The sequence below is a fragment of the Phyllobates terribilis genome, unplaced genomic scaffold (genome assembly GCF_046119375.1).
Source record: "Phyllobates terribilis strain yellow unplaced genomic scaffold, ASM4611937v1 Scaffold_1__5_contigs__length_1240528914, whole genome shotgun sequence".
NCBI classification, from domain to species: Eukaryota; Metazoa; Chordata; class Amphibia; order Anura; family Dendrobatidae; genus Phyllobates; species Phyllobates terribilis.
The window spans coordinates 749,554,253-749,567,206 of NW_027362761.1; the positions used below are offsets into that span (position 1 = coordinate 749,554,253).

The 12,954-nt window shown below is 41.3% G+C and overlaps 1 protein-coding gene across 1 annotated transcript in view; it reads left to right on the forward strand.

Annotated features, from left to right (window-relative positions):
• The window catches only part of PDE4C (phosphodiesterase 4C), a 1,152,428-nt gene that overhangs the window by 488,247 nt on the left and 651,227 nt on the right, over window positions 1–12,954 (forward strand). Inside the window, exon 3 of the mRNA XM_073636872.1 lies at window positions 8,269–8,480. Coding sequence (XP_073492973.1) covers window positions 8,269–8,480 — 212 coding nt within the window. The remainder of the gene's footprint in view (window positions 1–8,268; window positions 8,481–12,954) is intronic.

The window sequence follows — 12,954 nt, forward strand, 5'->3', positions numbered from 1 at the left end:
CTTGCGTCGCTTGCGTCCTACGTCAGAGCGTTCAGCGATGCTCCGTACAGGACCTGGCGCTTCCTGATTTGACGTCGAGGCGTGGGGCGTGTCCGGGACTTCGCGCTCTTTTGCAGGTACGCCCCTTATTTTCCCGTGGTTACGCCCTTCTTCTCGCTGAATGGCCCAACAATGGCGGCTATCTTCACCACAACTTTACGTACACAGTTCAAAATAAAGGCGCACAGTACCCGGTGGCAACGGGCAAAACACGGCGTCGTTGCAGCGGGCACGCAATCCTGTTCGTGACGCCAGAAAGAGATGACTAGCCCAGGGGATGGGGGATGACTCGGTTACCCGGGCCTTTAGCCTTAAGGAGGTCGCGGTGGTCGGCTCCCGGGCCCGTACTCTGGGGTCACTCTTTAAAAAGGCGTTGATAGATGTCTAGTTTATAAAAGTTTGTGACGCCACCTATGGTTTCTGATGATATTCACCAGCACTGCGCAGTCCACTGAGGCCGGTGATAAGGCAGCTAGATGATATGGCTCCCCACAGGAGGAGCTGGGCCTCAGGGCAGTATAAGAACTGGGATGTAGGACAAGAAGACTCAGCCGAGTCGGAGCAAGAACAGGGACGGACACAAAAGTCACTTCAGTACCTTTTACTGATGGAAATTCAGGCACTCCCCGGAGCACTGTGAAGGGTGAAGGGTGTATGTCCGGATCCTCCCCAATGAGCAGGTTTTGGGCCTCCTGGTTCTTGCTGCTGCTTAATAAGTTTCTGACCTGCCTGGAGCTGGGCCTAACTTTGTCTCTGTCCTGCGCTGGCTGACCTTGTGGTAGGGCCTTCTCTTGGAGTGCACGCTCCCGACCTACGGGGCCTATGTGTCTCCTGGTTCTGGTACGTATCAGCACTTTAGCGATCCTGGGACCTGTAGTTCTCCAGGGATTCCGGTTTATCTTACTGGGTCATGGAGATCCCGGCAAGCTTCGGACCCGGTGTCCGGTAACTGCTTCTTCGGGGTGAGCTAATTAAGCTCCTCTGCCCCTCAATAGGCTACTCACACTAACGTCAGCGTGCCGCTTTTCACCGATCTTATGGCGCCGGCACACCTAAAGCTCACCTCACTGAGCTGCACCGAGTCTCGATCTGGATAAGCTCCACTGCAGGATAGCAATTGCAGGAGCTGAACAGGCTTTTGTCCTCTGAGGTAACTCCTCTCAGGCTGTACTGGACTCACTGCTATACCAGAATAGACTAGACTTACACAGACTGTAGTCTCAAGACTGACTGCTGCCTGGCTCCACCTTCCCTTATATATCTCCCTAAGGAGCTCCCTCTGGTGGTCTGAGGAGGAAGGTGGAGATGTGTGAATGGTTATGGGGGCCTCTTGTGGAGGAATCCTTCAATACACCCTTCTAGGATTTGTGATACCAAGCACAGCTGGGCTTCACACTAATATTAAATACATGTAATTGATTAAATTTATTAAATTTTTGAAATACAAATAATTGACGCTTTTTTACTAATTCTAAAATTCCTATACTTTATTAAATTTATTAAAATATTGTGAGTGCAAATTGCTCATGCATCGAACGATGCATATAAGGCAGCCACCCTATCTTATCCAAGGATGGTGCCCACTAATAAATCTGGCTGAATGAGGTGTGGGATAAATTTGGAACGCCTCAGTCCAGTCCCTTATTTATTGGACTGTAGCTGTATATTATACATGGAATCCCCTATATGTAGAAATTACCTTGATGTTTATATCATATCAAGTGACACAGTTCAACTAAAATAATTATATGATTTGAAATAAATAAGGTGCTTGATAGTGCAATAGCTGATTATGATTGTAATGCAGCGCATGTCATATATCAATCTGCCTTTCCTGCATGGCTGTTCGCCTCCTGTAAAGGGTATACCCCTAACTGACAATCACCAAGCGGTTGGTGATGTTATATCACGGTGAGGAGTAGTTAGTTGTATCGGACAATTCCTGACACCTCTATCCTGCTACCTAAACACGTGGCCCGCAATCGTAAGCTGCATAGTGTATATGAACTGCTGCACACATCATGCTACTGAGCCGGCGCGGGTTGTCGCCGCCGGCAAGAGGTGGATACCTCACTGCGAGGCGGTCGGTGTACCTAATCACGGTGAGGAGCAGTCTGCTATACCGAACAACTCCTCACACCCCAAATGCGACATGGCGTCCGCTCTTGATTCCAGACAATTTTGCGTTCAAAAAGTGACACAGTGCTCCTTCCCTTCTGAAACCTGCCGTGCGACCAAACAGTGTATTTTCCCCACATATGGGGTATCAGTGTACGCAGGAGAAATTGCACAACAGTTTTTGGGGTCCATTTTCTCCTCTTACCCTTGTGAAAATAAAAAATTTGGGGCTAAAAGATCATTTTTGTTAAAAAAGTTTGATTTCTTTATTTTCACGGCTCTACGTTATAAACTTCTGTGAAGCACCTGGGTGATCAGGTGCTCACCACACATCTAGAGAAGTTTCTTGCAGGGTCTAGTTTCCAAAATAGTGTCACTTGTGGGGGGTTTCCACTGTTTAGGCACATCAGGGGCTCCCCAAGCACGACATGGCATCCGCTAATTATTCAAGCAAATTTTACATTCAAAAAGTCAAATGGAGCTCATTCCCTTCCGAGCCCTGCCGTGCGCCCAAGCAGTGGTTTTCCCCCACATATTCAGTATCCTCTGCCATTCTTCCTTGCCGATCCTCTCCAGTTCCATCAGGTTGGATGGTGAACGTTGGTGGACAGCCATTTTCAGGTCTCTCCAGAAATGTTCAATTGGGTTTAGGTCAGGGCTCTGGCTGGGCCAGTCAAGAATGGTCACAGAGTTGTTCTGAAGCCACTCCTTTGTTATTTTAGCTATGTGCTTAGGGTCATTGCCTTGTTGGAAGGTGAACCTTCGGCCAAGTCTGAGGTCCAGAGCACTCTGGAACAGGTTTTCATCCAGGATATCTCTGCACTTGTCTGCATTCATGTTTCCTTCAATTGCAACCAGTCGTTCTATCCATGCAGCAGAGAAACATCCCTATAGCATAATGCTGCCACCACCATGTTTCACTGTTGGGATTGTATTGGGCAGGTGATGAGCAGTGCCTGGTTTTCTCCACACATACCGCTTAGAATTATCACCAAAAAGTTCTATCTTCGTCTCATCAGACCAGAGAATCTTATTTCTCATAGTCTGGGAGTCCTTCATGTGTTTTTGAGCAAACTCCGTGCGGGCTTTCATATGTCTTGCACTGAGGAGAGGCTTCCGTCAGGCCACTCTGCCATAAAGGCCCGATTGGTGGAGGGCTACAGTGATAGTTGACTTTGTGGAACTTTCTCCCATCTCCCTACTGCATCTCTGGAGCTCAGCCACAGTGATCTTGGGGTTCTTCTTTATCTCTCTCACCAAGGCTCTTCTCCCACGATTGCTCAGTTTGTCTTGACGAACAGGTCTAGGAAGACTTCTGGTGGTCCCAAACTTCTTCCATTTAAGGATTATGGAGGTCACTGTGCTCTTAGGAACCTTGAGTAATGCAGAAATTCTTTTATAACCTCGGCCAGATCTGTGCCTTGCCACAATTCTGTCTCTGAGCTCCTTTGGCATTTCCTTTGAGCTTATGATTCTCATTCAGTCTGACATGCACAGTGAGCTGTGAGGTCTTACATAGACAGGTGTGTGCCTTTCCAAATCAAGTCCTATCAGTTTAATTAAACACAGCTGGTCTCCAATGAAGGAATAGAACCATTTCAAGGAGGATCACAAGGAAATGGACAGCATGTGACTTAAATATGAGTGTCTGATCAAAGGGTCTGAATACTTATGACCATGTGATATTTCAGTTTTTCTTTTTTAATAAATTTGCAAAAGTTTCTACATTTCTGGGTTTTTTTTCAGTCAAGATGGGGTGCAGAGTGTACTTTAATGAGAAAAAAAATGAACTTTGTAGAATTTACCAAATGGCTGCAATGAAACAAAGAGTGAAAAATGTAAAGGGGTCTGAATACTTTCCGTACCCACTGTACATGTGCTCTCTCTCTCTGTTCTCTCCAGCTATACTGAAAGTGAAATAACTGTATAGACTAGTATGGTAATTGTCTACTGATAAGATCAGAGGAAACACCAACCTTTAGCATAAGATAGCCCACAGTAAAACAAACACATTTGTCAAACAGAATTTATTAGTGCTCTTTTCAGGTCAGCATTACACAGTAATAGAACCAAGGAAAATAAAATCTTTTCATTTCCAATGTGAAATGTTGACAACTGAATTGAACTATTTCTATATGAACAGCAGGGTAAATAACATGCAGCGAAAAAATGTTGCACATAACTATACTGGAAGCGAATCCATCTGCTTTATCATAATTTGAAAATGTATGTATGTGTAAATCTGCACAGACCAAAAGGACCTAGAAAAATTGATAAATAGTAGTAGATGCAATATATAGTCCAAAATGAGATTATAACTCCTTTATTTTATTCAAAAAATGGCTGGAGATTATTATAAAAGGCGATCGGTCATTTTTGACCGAACAGTATAAGTGAAAAAAAAAAAAACGTGGAGCAAAAAGTAAACAAAAAAAAAATACCCATAGTAAGAACCCCTGAAATGAGGAAAAGTCAATTAACCACAAGTTTCAGAACCGCATAATGAATATTTTAAAAAATATCATGTTTCAAATTCGGTCATTTTTGACCGAACAGAACAGCAGGGTTAAGAGTCTTCATTAATAGGCAAACACCACATAATGAATTAGGTGCAATTTACAATGCCGTGTTCCTTGGCCAGAGATATACTCCAGTCAGTCATGAATTAGACAGGCGGACATAGTCCTGACCCTGCTCTGCACATGTTGATGAACCTGGCCTGGACTTGACTTAAAGTGCCAAAAGTCGCAAAATTTTTGTGCCTCCCCCAAGTTGCGCCAAAATTTTGCATTTTGCAACCTATTAAGGTGTTTTATTCCAGAAAACTAGCAAGAACACCTTAATTAATAGGGGCCTGAGTTTTTCTTTAATAGTGATCAACACTGAATGCAGAAGACTTTTATTGACTATTAAAGAAGCACTTCCATCAAAATGTACATCTTAATACTGTATGTTGCAATCATCATATTATATATTACAATTGCTTATTTCGCCTTTCTACTCAGCTAATTCTTCTGTTTTCAATTAGGTCTATGACATCACATGATTAAAAACTGACTAGCTGAATCCTTCTAAGCTGTATGTAGAAACAGGAGGTCAATTTTCCCTGCATGACTCACCAGTCACTGCAAAAGTGCCTAGCAGTGGGAGGAGAGAACAGCTGGGTCAGGGGTTGAAGAGGAGAATGATAAATGCAAGGACAAGAGACTTCCTATTTCTACATAGAGCAGAGAAAAGCAAACCGGGTAGAAGGCCAAAGTGAGCAATTTTAAGTACACAGTGCTATATAAAATGAAGACTGCAATATAATAAAAGCAGAAAAAGTTTAATGGGAGTGCTTCTTTAAGGGTGCTGCCTACTATTAGCCTGTTCCCAACATAAACACTTATACAGTAACTCCTTGAGTATGTAGCCAGTTTCCATTTGGCCAATTTCGCTGTTTACTCCCCTTCTTCAGATCCTGAACTTCTTTATGCTTCTGTTTTTTGGGGGTGAGTTTGTGAAATGAGTTGTAGGTTTTAATAAAATCATAACAGTTATTTCCCATACATTGTATGGAATAATAAGATAAAAATGAAAATGTGAAACGAGGAAAAAAAATGCAATTCCAACATTGCTTTTTATGTTTCGTTTTTAATGCATTCATTACAGCTTTCATTGTGCTGTAAAAATTACCTGGCACCATGACTCTTCTGGTGTCTGAAAGCTTACTGTGAAATCCATGCCAGTGTTTGCGCCCCTCTGTTTGGGTTTCTGTCACTTGGCGGTGCCGGACCTTCACTGTGAGAGACAGGGTGATATAATGGAGGTTCTATGTATTCTCTGAGACTTGTGGTGGTGTCCGGGGATCTAAAGGGTTACTCCTGTCTCCAGTTTGTGTTTGCTCCCTGCTGAGTGGCCCTGGTTGAGACTACTGCTGTTTAAGTTTCTGTATCACTGTTTCACACTGCCAGTTACTAAGTTCATCTTACCTGGTTCACATCCCTGCTCCTGTGGTGCTTATTTGATTATCAGTTTTTCTGTTCTTGGCTCATATTCTGATCACCCACTTGCTTTCTGATGTTTTATTAGACAGGGTCATTAGGTGCGCCTGACCTATAATAGACAGGTCCAATTGCAAAGGAAAAAAAAAGCCCTGGGGGATCATCATTAGGAGAGTGGAGTGCTAGTTGCAAATTGATGCATATTTGAAAATAGGTTGTATTGGCACACATAATTAATTCTGTATGTACACAAAATGTATACCATGTTATGATTTTGTGAATAATCCATTAAACTCTCTGCGGAAAGTTAAGTTATAACTGCCTAGTCAACCAGTGATGTTAACATTAAAGTGTACCTTCAGTTATACAGAAAAAAACATTATAGTGTAGGAGCTTGCACTATAATTTTTTATCTAATTAACTTTTACTAGCAATTTAGCGCTAAATAGCAGCATGGACTACAATGAATTGTTACATACCTAGATTTCTGTTTACAACGCTGTAGAATGTAATGTGAGATGGAGATATAGGGGTCAGTACAGGTGGAGTTGCTCCATAGTCCTTGAAAAAACAATAGTGCTAGCTCCTGCACTGTAATCGTTTTTCTGTATAACTGGTGGTACACTTTAACTTCACTAATTAGTGGTTTTACCCATCCCTGCAGGGAAAATGAAGACTGTATGTTATTTATGTTAAGTATGAGAAAATTGCAGTTACTATAGTGGGGAGGAAGGAGGCACACAAGTTATTTCACAAGGTTTTCGGTTGTCCACGCCTAGTGTTGTGGAGATCAACTACAGTCTGCAGAAAATTGTGTAATAGTACTAAAACAATAAACTTTTAAACATGATTGCCTTACTATTTCTTTTTGCCCCCAGCCTTTAAAGGAGTTATCCACTACTTTTTAAGAGTCCCCCGATGTATTAACCCAGTGATAAGACGTTTTGTAAATACCTTGCTGAGTCCTTCTTGCCTGTGAGCGGCGCTATCACTGGCCACTCACAGCCATCACGTGACCCCCGACTGCAGCCGGCTCTGACATCCGCTGATATCACGTCAAGTTCTGGCTGCAGCCGGGCATGACCCAGTGCGGTGTTCCACGGTGAGTGATGGGCTGTGGGTGGGGTTACCCCGTGCGTCACACCCAGCATCCACCGCGCACTCTCCCTCACCCATTCATTGGGAAAGCGTTCGGTGGATGCTGGGTGTGCCACGTGTGGTAACCCCACCCACAGCCCAGCATCCACCACGGGGACCGTGTCACTGATGTCACGCCTCACTTCATGTGACATCAGTGGGGGTCACGTGATTGATTGCCTGGATAGCGCCGCTCACAGGCAAGAAGGACACAGCAAGGTATTTACAAAACGTCTTATAATCACTGGGTTAATACATTGGGGGACTCTTAAAAAGTAGTGGACAACTTTAATCAACTATGTGCTTAGTTGTTGTTAAAAAGGAACTTTCACCAAATTTTTCATGTTGAACTGTAGTAGCTGCAGAGTGGAATAAAGCTTCATTTTTTTGCCTCTCCATTGTTGAGATATTAGCAATCAATGTATTTGTCTCTTAATAACTTCATTTTTGTTAAATCCAAGTGGGTTTTATCAGGCAGTTTTCACTGAGAGCATGTACTTCTTTCTCTATATGACGCTGACCAATCATAAGCTGGCAGCAACATTTAGGAGAAAGAAGAACATGCCCAACCATAACTGAGAGTAGGCTTCTCAGTATGTGAGAGGTAATAATACAGCGCTGATTTCCTGGTCATACCTCCTGCATGAGTCAGTGTGGGGAAGGGGCAGCGCAGCTGAGTTTAGCTGTGTCACATTATAAACCTTTTTATGAGCTGTTCTATTTTCATACCACTGTCACTTCTGCTGTACTGCCCTTTCCCCACACTGCCTGTCCAGAGATGAAAGCTGAAAAGTGTCAGTATCACACTTATATCTGTTGTGCTCTACTTGTAATCTCTCTGCAGTGAAATCAGAACAGGCAGTCATTTTATCTCACACAGGAGTAGTCCAGAAAAGACAGGTTACTCCTATATGAGACATAATGACAGCCCAGATAAATACAGCCCTAATCTTTAAAAATAAAATTTGAAAATATTCTCTTCTTCTTACAGAGGTCACGTGAAGCGTTTGATCTCAGTTCAAACTGTGTTTCACCTTCGATGAGTGCAATCAAAAGAAGATATTCTGGAACGCCTCAGCTCCCACCTCTTACACATCGTCAGACTGGAGACCTTAGCAAATCAGATTCAGAAACTAGCTCACGTGTGGTTTTCACTATAGAAGAAATCGATACATATGAAGACCCAGTTTCCAACTACTTGAGGTAGGAGAGACCATTCATCGGTATAAAGTGGAATGCTCAATTATTTTGGTAGAAAAAAAGCATAACAATTAAAGACAAAATCAAATTCGGTATGTAATGAAATGAATAATGAGCTAATAACCACACTAAAATTGCATTGCTTTTCTATCTTTGTTTTTTTGCATAATTAGTATCTACAGTACCTAGTTAAGTATTTTAGCAATTCTGAAAATTAAAGGGTTTCTACAGGCAAAATGCAATTTTGGAGTCTGGGAAAATTACAAAATGTGCCATAGTCACCTGCTATCATTCTTGTGGATCCAGTGCATGCTGATTTGTGGTCTGTGCTAGCACTGGAAGTAATGATGCCACCATTCACAGGAACACTGCAGCCTGTGATCCGCTCATCTTTAATATCAGTGCAGACCGAGAAGCAGCCTGCAAAGAATCCGCAGTGTGACAGTGGGTTGTTGTGGCATATTTTCTTAGTTTCACAGAATCCAAATTGGGGGCAAGATTGCATTAAAGGGGATAGTTTACTAGATTTTTCAATTTAAACTAAGTACCTCCGCCAATTGCCGCTGTTTCAGTGATTCCTGAATAGTGTTTCTTTTTTTTTCTGTGTCCCTCCATTCCAAAATTATACCCCCAGTAATAGTGAAACAAATTTTGCCTTCAATCACCTGGCCGTGTACCACGAAACTTCTGTCATAGAGAAGAAAAAGAAAACACCCACAAAGCAGTTCCATGGTAGACGCCTAGTTGATTGCAGGGTGAATTTGCGCGTTTATTATCAGGGACATAACTTTGGAACGGACGGGCACAGAAGAAAAAGAAAAACTGTTCCAGAAAAAGTGGAGCTGCAAGAATTAGAGGAGGTACTCAGTTTAAATAATAAAAATCTGGCGAAAGGTCCTCTTCAACCACTTTAGGAATTCACTTCAAATGTCACTTGCTGGCCCTTTTTAAAGGAACACTTTCAGGCACAACACCTATAAAAGAGTGGAAAGCTGCTGGTGCTGCCCCAGCTGGAGGAAATGGCTCTTCCAGGTGTATAATGGCAAAAATGGACGCTGTCACTTCTTTTTTAATGACTTGAGAAAGGCATTGGTCTGATGCAGAAACACATTGGCATTAAAAAACGATTTGGAATCCCACAGCTCTTCATTCCCACAGTGCAGCCTGATCCAACATGCTAGTTTTCATTTTAGCCATGTCTAGTGTTGAGGTACAAGGAGGAACCAAGGAGTGAACCTCTTGCATGGTCCTTTAGACTACTGACTTGGTTATAAATTCACATGGAAATATTTGTGACCTCTAAAGAATGAATGATAGAAATCTCAGGGTACTACTAGTATATGTTCACAGGGGGCTGGTTTGTGGAAATGTTTTTCACCTGGATTTCCTGGATGGATTTCACTGCAAATGTGCAGTGAATACATAGCAAAATATACAAGTTTCAAGTGTTAGGTTTTCTGTTTTGGTGTAACCATGTCCTAGTTTTAAAATTTTACAGTTTCACCTCAAATACACAGGATAAATGCATAAGGTTTGTTGTTAGTCTCTTTCAAACATGTTACTATTACTGTTTACATATAAAATTAATCTATATTAATCTAGAGTAACTGGTAAATATATTGTTTCACAACTTTATTATAGTCAATAGTGAAGAAGGATTGTCCAAGACAATAAAAATGAGAGGCCAAGGGTAAAAGCAAGAAATGGCACAAAATAATTACGAGACTCACATGATGAACCTCCACTTGCTGCAAACCTGAGTTTACTGTACCGCAGCGGTGACATCCCAACTACCCACATCATTGCTGCGCCACATGATTACAGCTATGCTTTAAATTAGGAGGATTATTAAGTAAATGGTGGTTATTTTATTATTTTATACCCCTCTCCCCCATTGGTCCAATGTTCGCTTTTCTTAGAAAATCCCTTTAAAGAGTTATTCTCATGTTATGAAGTTGTCATAGTTAGGAAGGATATGTGAAAATACGCAATTTGCAATTGTCAGAATGTTTTTATATACTGTATATATATATATATATATATATATATATATATATATATACACTCCCTGACAAAAGTTATGTCGCTTATCCATGTTATGTAAATAAAAGCTTATAACCTGACGTTAAATTCATCCATTGGTTTTATAAATTACTCTTTTGAAAGCTGAAACCCTCCCAAATTTGGTTTAGGTAAAGAAAATAAATTGGCATCAATGCTGAAATATTGATCATTTAATGAACACAGAATGGTCAGATTTTGGCAAGACAAAAGTTTTGTCGCCCACAGAAAGTAATGTGATATTCAAACAAATAATTATCTTAAAATACAAATATATGTTGCATAACATTGGTGAATGAAGTTGTGGTGCTATTAGAGTCATATTTAATATTTTGTGTGACTTCCATGAGCTTGAAGGACTGCATCCATGCGGTTCAATGATTTATACAATTTATTAATGAAGTCATCAGGAATAGCAAAGAATGCCGTCTTACATGCCTCCCAGAGTTCATCTAGATTCTTTGGTTTTGTCTTCCAAGCTTCCTCTTTCATCCTACCCCAAACATGCTCAATGATGTTCATGTCTGGTGACTGGGCTGGCCAGTCCTTCAGCACCTTGATCTTTTTTGCCTGGAGGAACTTTGTTGTAGAGATGGATGTATGAGAAGGAGCACCATCCTGCTGCAGAATTTGACCCCTTTTATGATTTGGAATGTAAGAGGTAGCTAATACTTCTTGATATTTTAGGCTATTGATATTGCCTTCCACCTTGCAAATGTTTCGCACACCCCCATACTGAATGTAACCCCAGACTATAGTCTTTCCACCACCAAATGTAACTGTTTTCACGGTGTATTTTGGATCCATACGGGCTCCAGTAGGTCTCCTGCAGTATTTGCGGCGGCTGTGGTGTAATTCTACTGAAGATTCATCAGAGAAATCCACCTTCTGACACTTTTCCAGCGTCCATCTGTTTAGCAGGCTGTGGGACTTTGCAAATGCCACACGTTTTTTTAATTTGCCTTTTGTTTAGTGCTGGCTTCTGGGCACTGATTCGACCATGGAGGCTATTTCGAGACAGAATCCCACAAACTGTTCTAGTTGACACAGGGACTTGAGGTGACCAGGCCTGTTGGAGCTCTGCTGCAGTGGAAGAGCGGCTTGCTTTGGATTTTCTAACCAACAAACGTTCCTCCTGAGCAGTTGTCTTGCGAGGTTTGCCGGACCTGGGCTTGTCAAACACATCTCCAGTCTCTTCAGATCTTTTTTTAATTCTTTGTACTTGACGCTGAGACACATTAAAGGTGCCAGCCACCTCTGCAGAGGATCTGGTTTTCAGCCTCTTGATAATCAAGGCTTTGGTCGCAGGGTGGATTTTTGGCATGTTGTCAGAGCTCAAGTTGCAGTTCAAGTGAAGGTCTGGGGTGCTGGGTTTCTTTTTATACACACCCACTAATTAACCGATCATTTACTGAGCACTGGTGAGGATGTAAACTAGGATTGGGTGCATTATATGACCAGGCGACAAAACTTTTGTCTTGCCAAAATCTGACCATTCTGTGTTCATTAAATTATCAATATTTCAGCATTGATGCCAATTTATTTTCTTTACCTGAACCAAATTTGGGAGGGTTTCAGCTTTCAAAAGAGTAATTTATAAAACCAATGGATGAATTTAACGTTAACGTCAGGTTATAAGCTTTTATTTACATAACATGGATAAGCGACATAACTTTTGTCAGGGAGTGTATATATATATATATATATATATATATGTGTGTGTATATATATATACATTTTTTTTGTAAAGGTTTTGTGCAAATGGGCCTCACTATATAGTTTCTTTAGTTTTGTCAACATGACTTGCTGTTTGATGAATTAGGAAAATCTGTGAGAATAATAAACTGTTTTCAATTCACAGACTTTTTTTCTCACATTGTGTTCTGTTCCATTATCTCTGTAGTAAGCTTGGTTTTGCCACTGTATCTATCTAGTTAATTCAGTTCTATTCCCATATCTGTTCAGTAAGCTTAGCTGTTACTATTCCTATGTAGAAAGCTAAGTTCTTGTACCATATTTATGCTGTAAGCTTGGTTCTGTTCCCATTTTTATGCAGCAAACTTGGTTTTGTTCCCATATCTATGTAGTAAGCTTGGTTCTGCTGCTGTATCTATGTAGTAAGCTCGGTTTTGTTTCCATATTGCTCTACTAAGCTCGGTTCTGTTCTCGTATCTGTGTAGTAAGTTTGTTTTTGTTCCCATATCTATGAAGTAAACTTGGTTCTTCTCCCTTTTCTGTGCATTAAGCTCCTTTCTGTTCTTGTATTAATGTAGTAATCTCGGTTCTGGTACCATATTTATGCAGTAGACTTGGTTCTATTCCCATACCTGTGCTGTAGTTTATTCCTGTTCCTGCATCTAAGCTCCATTCTCTTCACATATCTATGTACCAGCCACCATTAAAGCCTGTTACATCT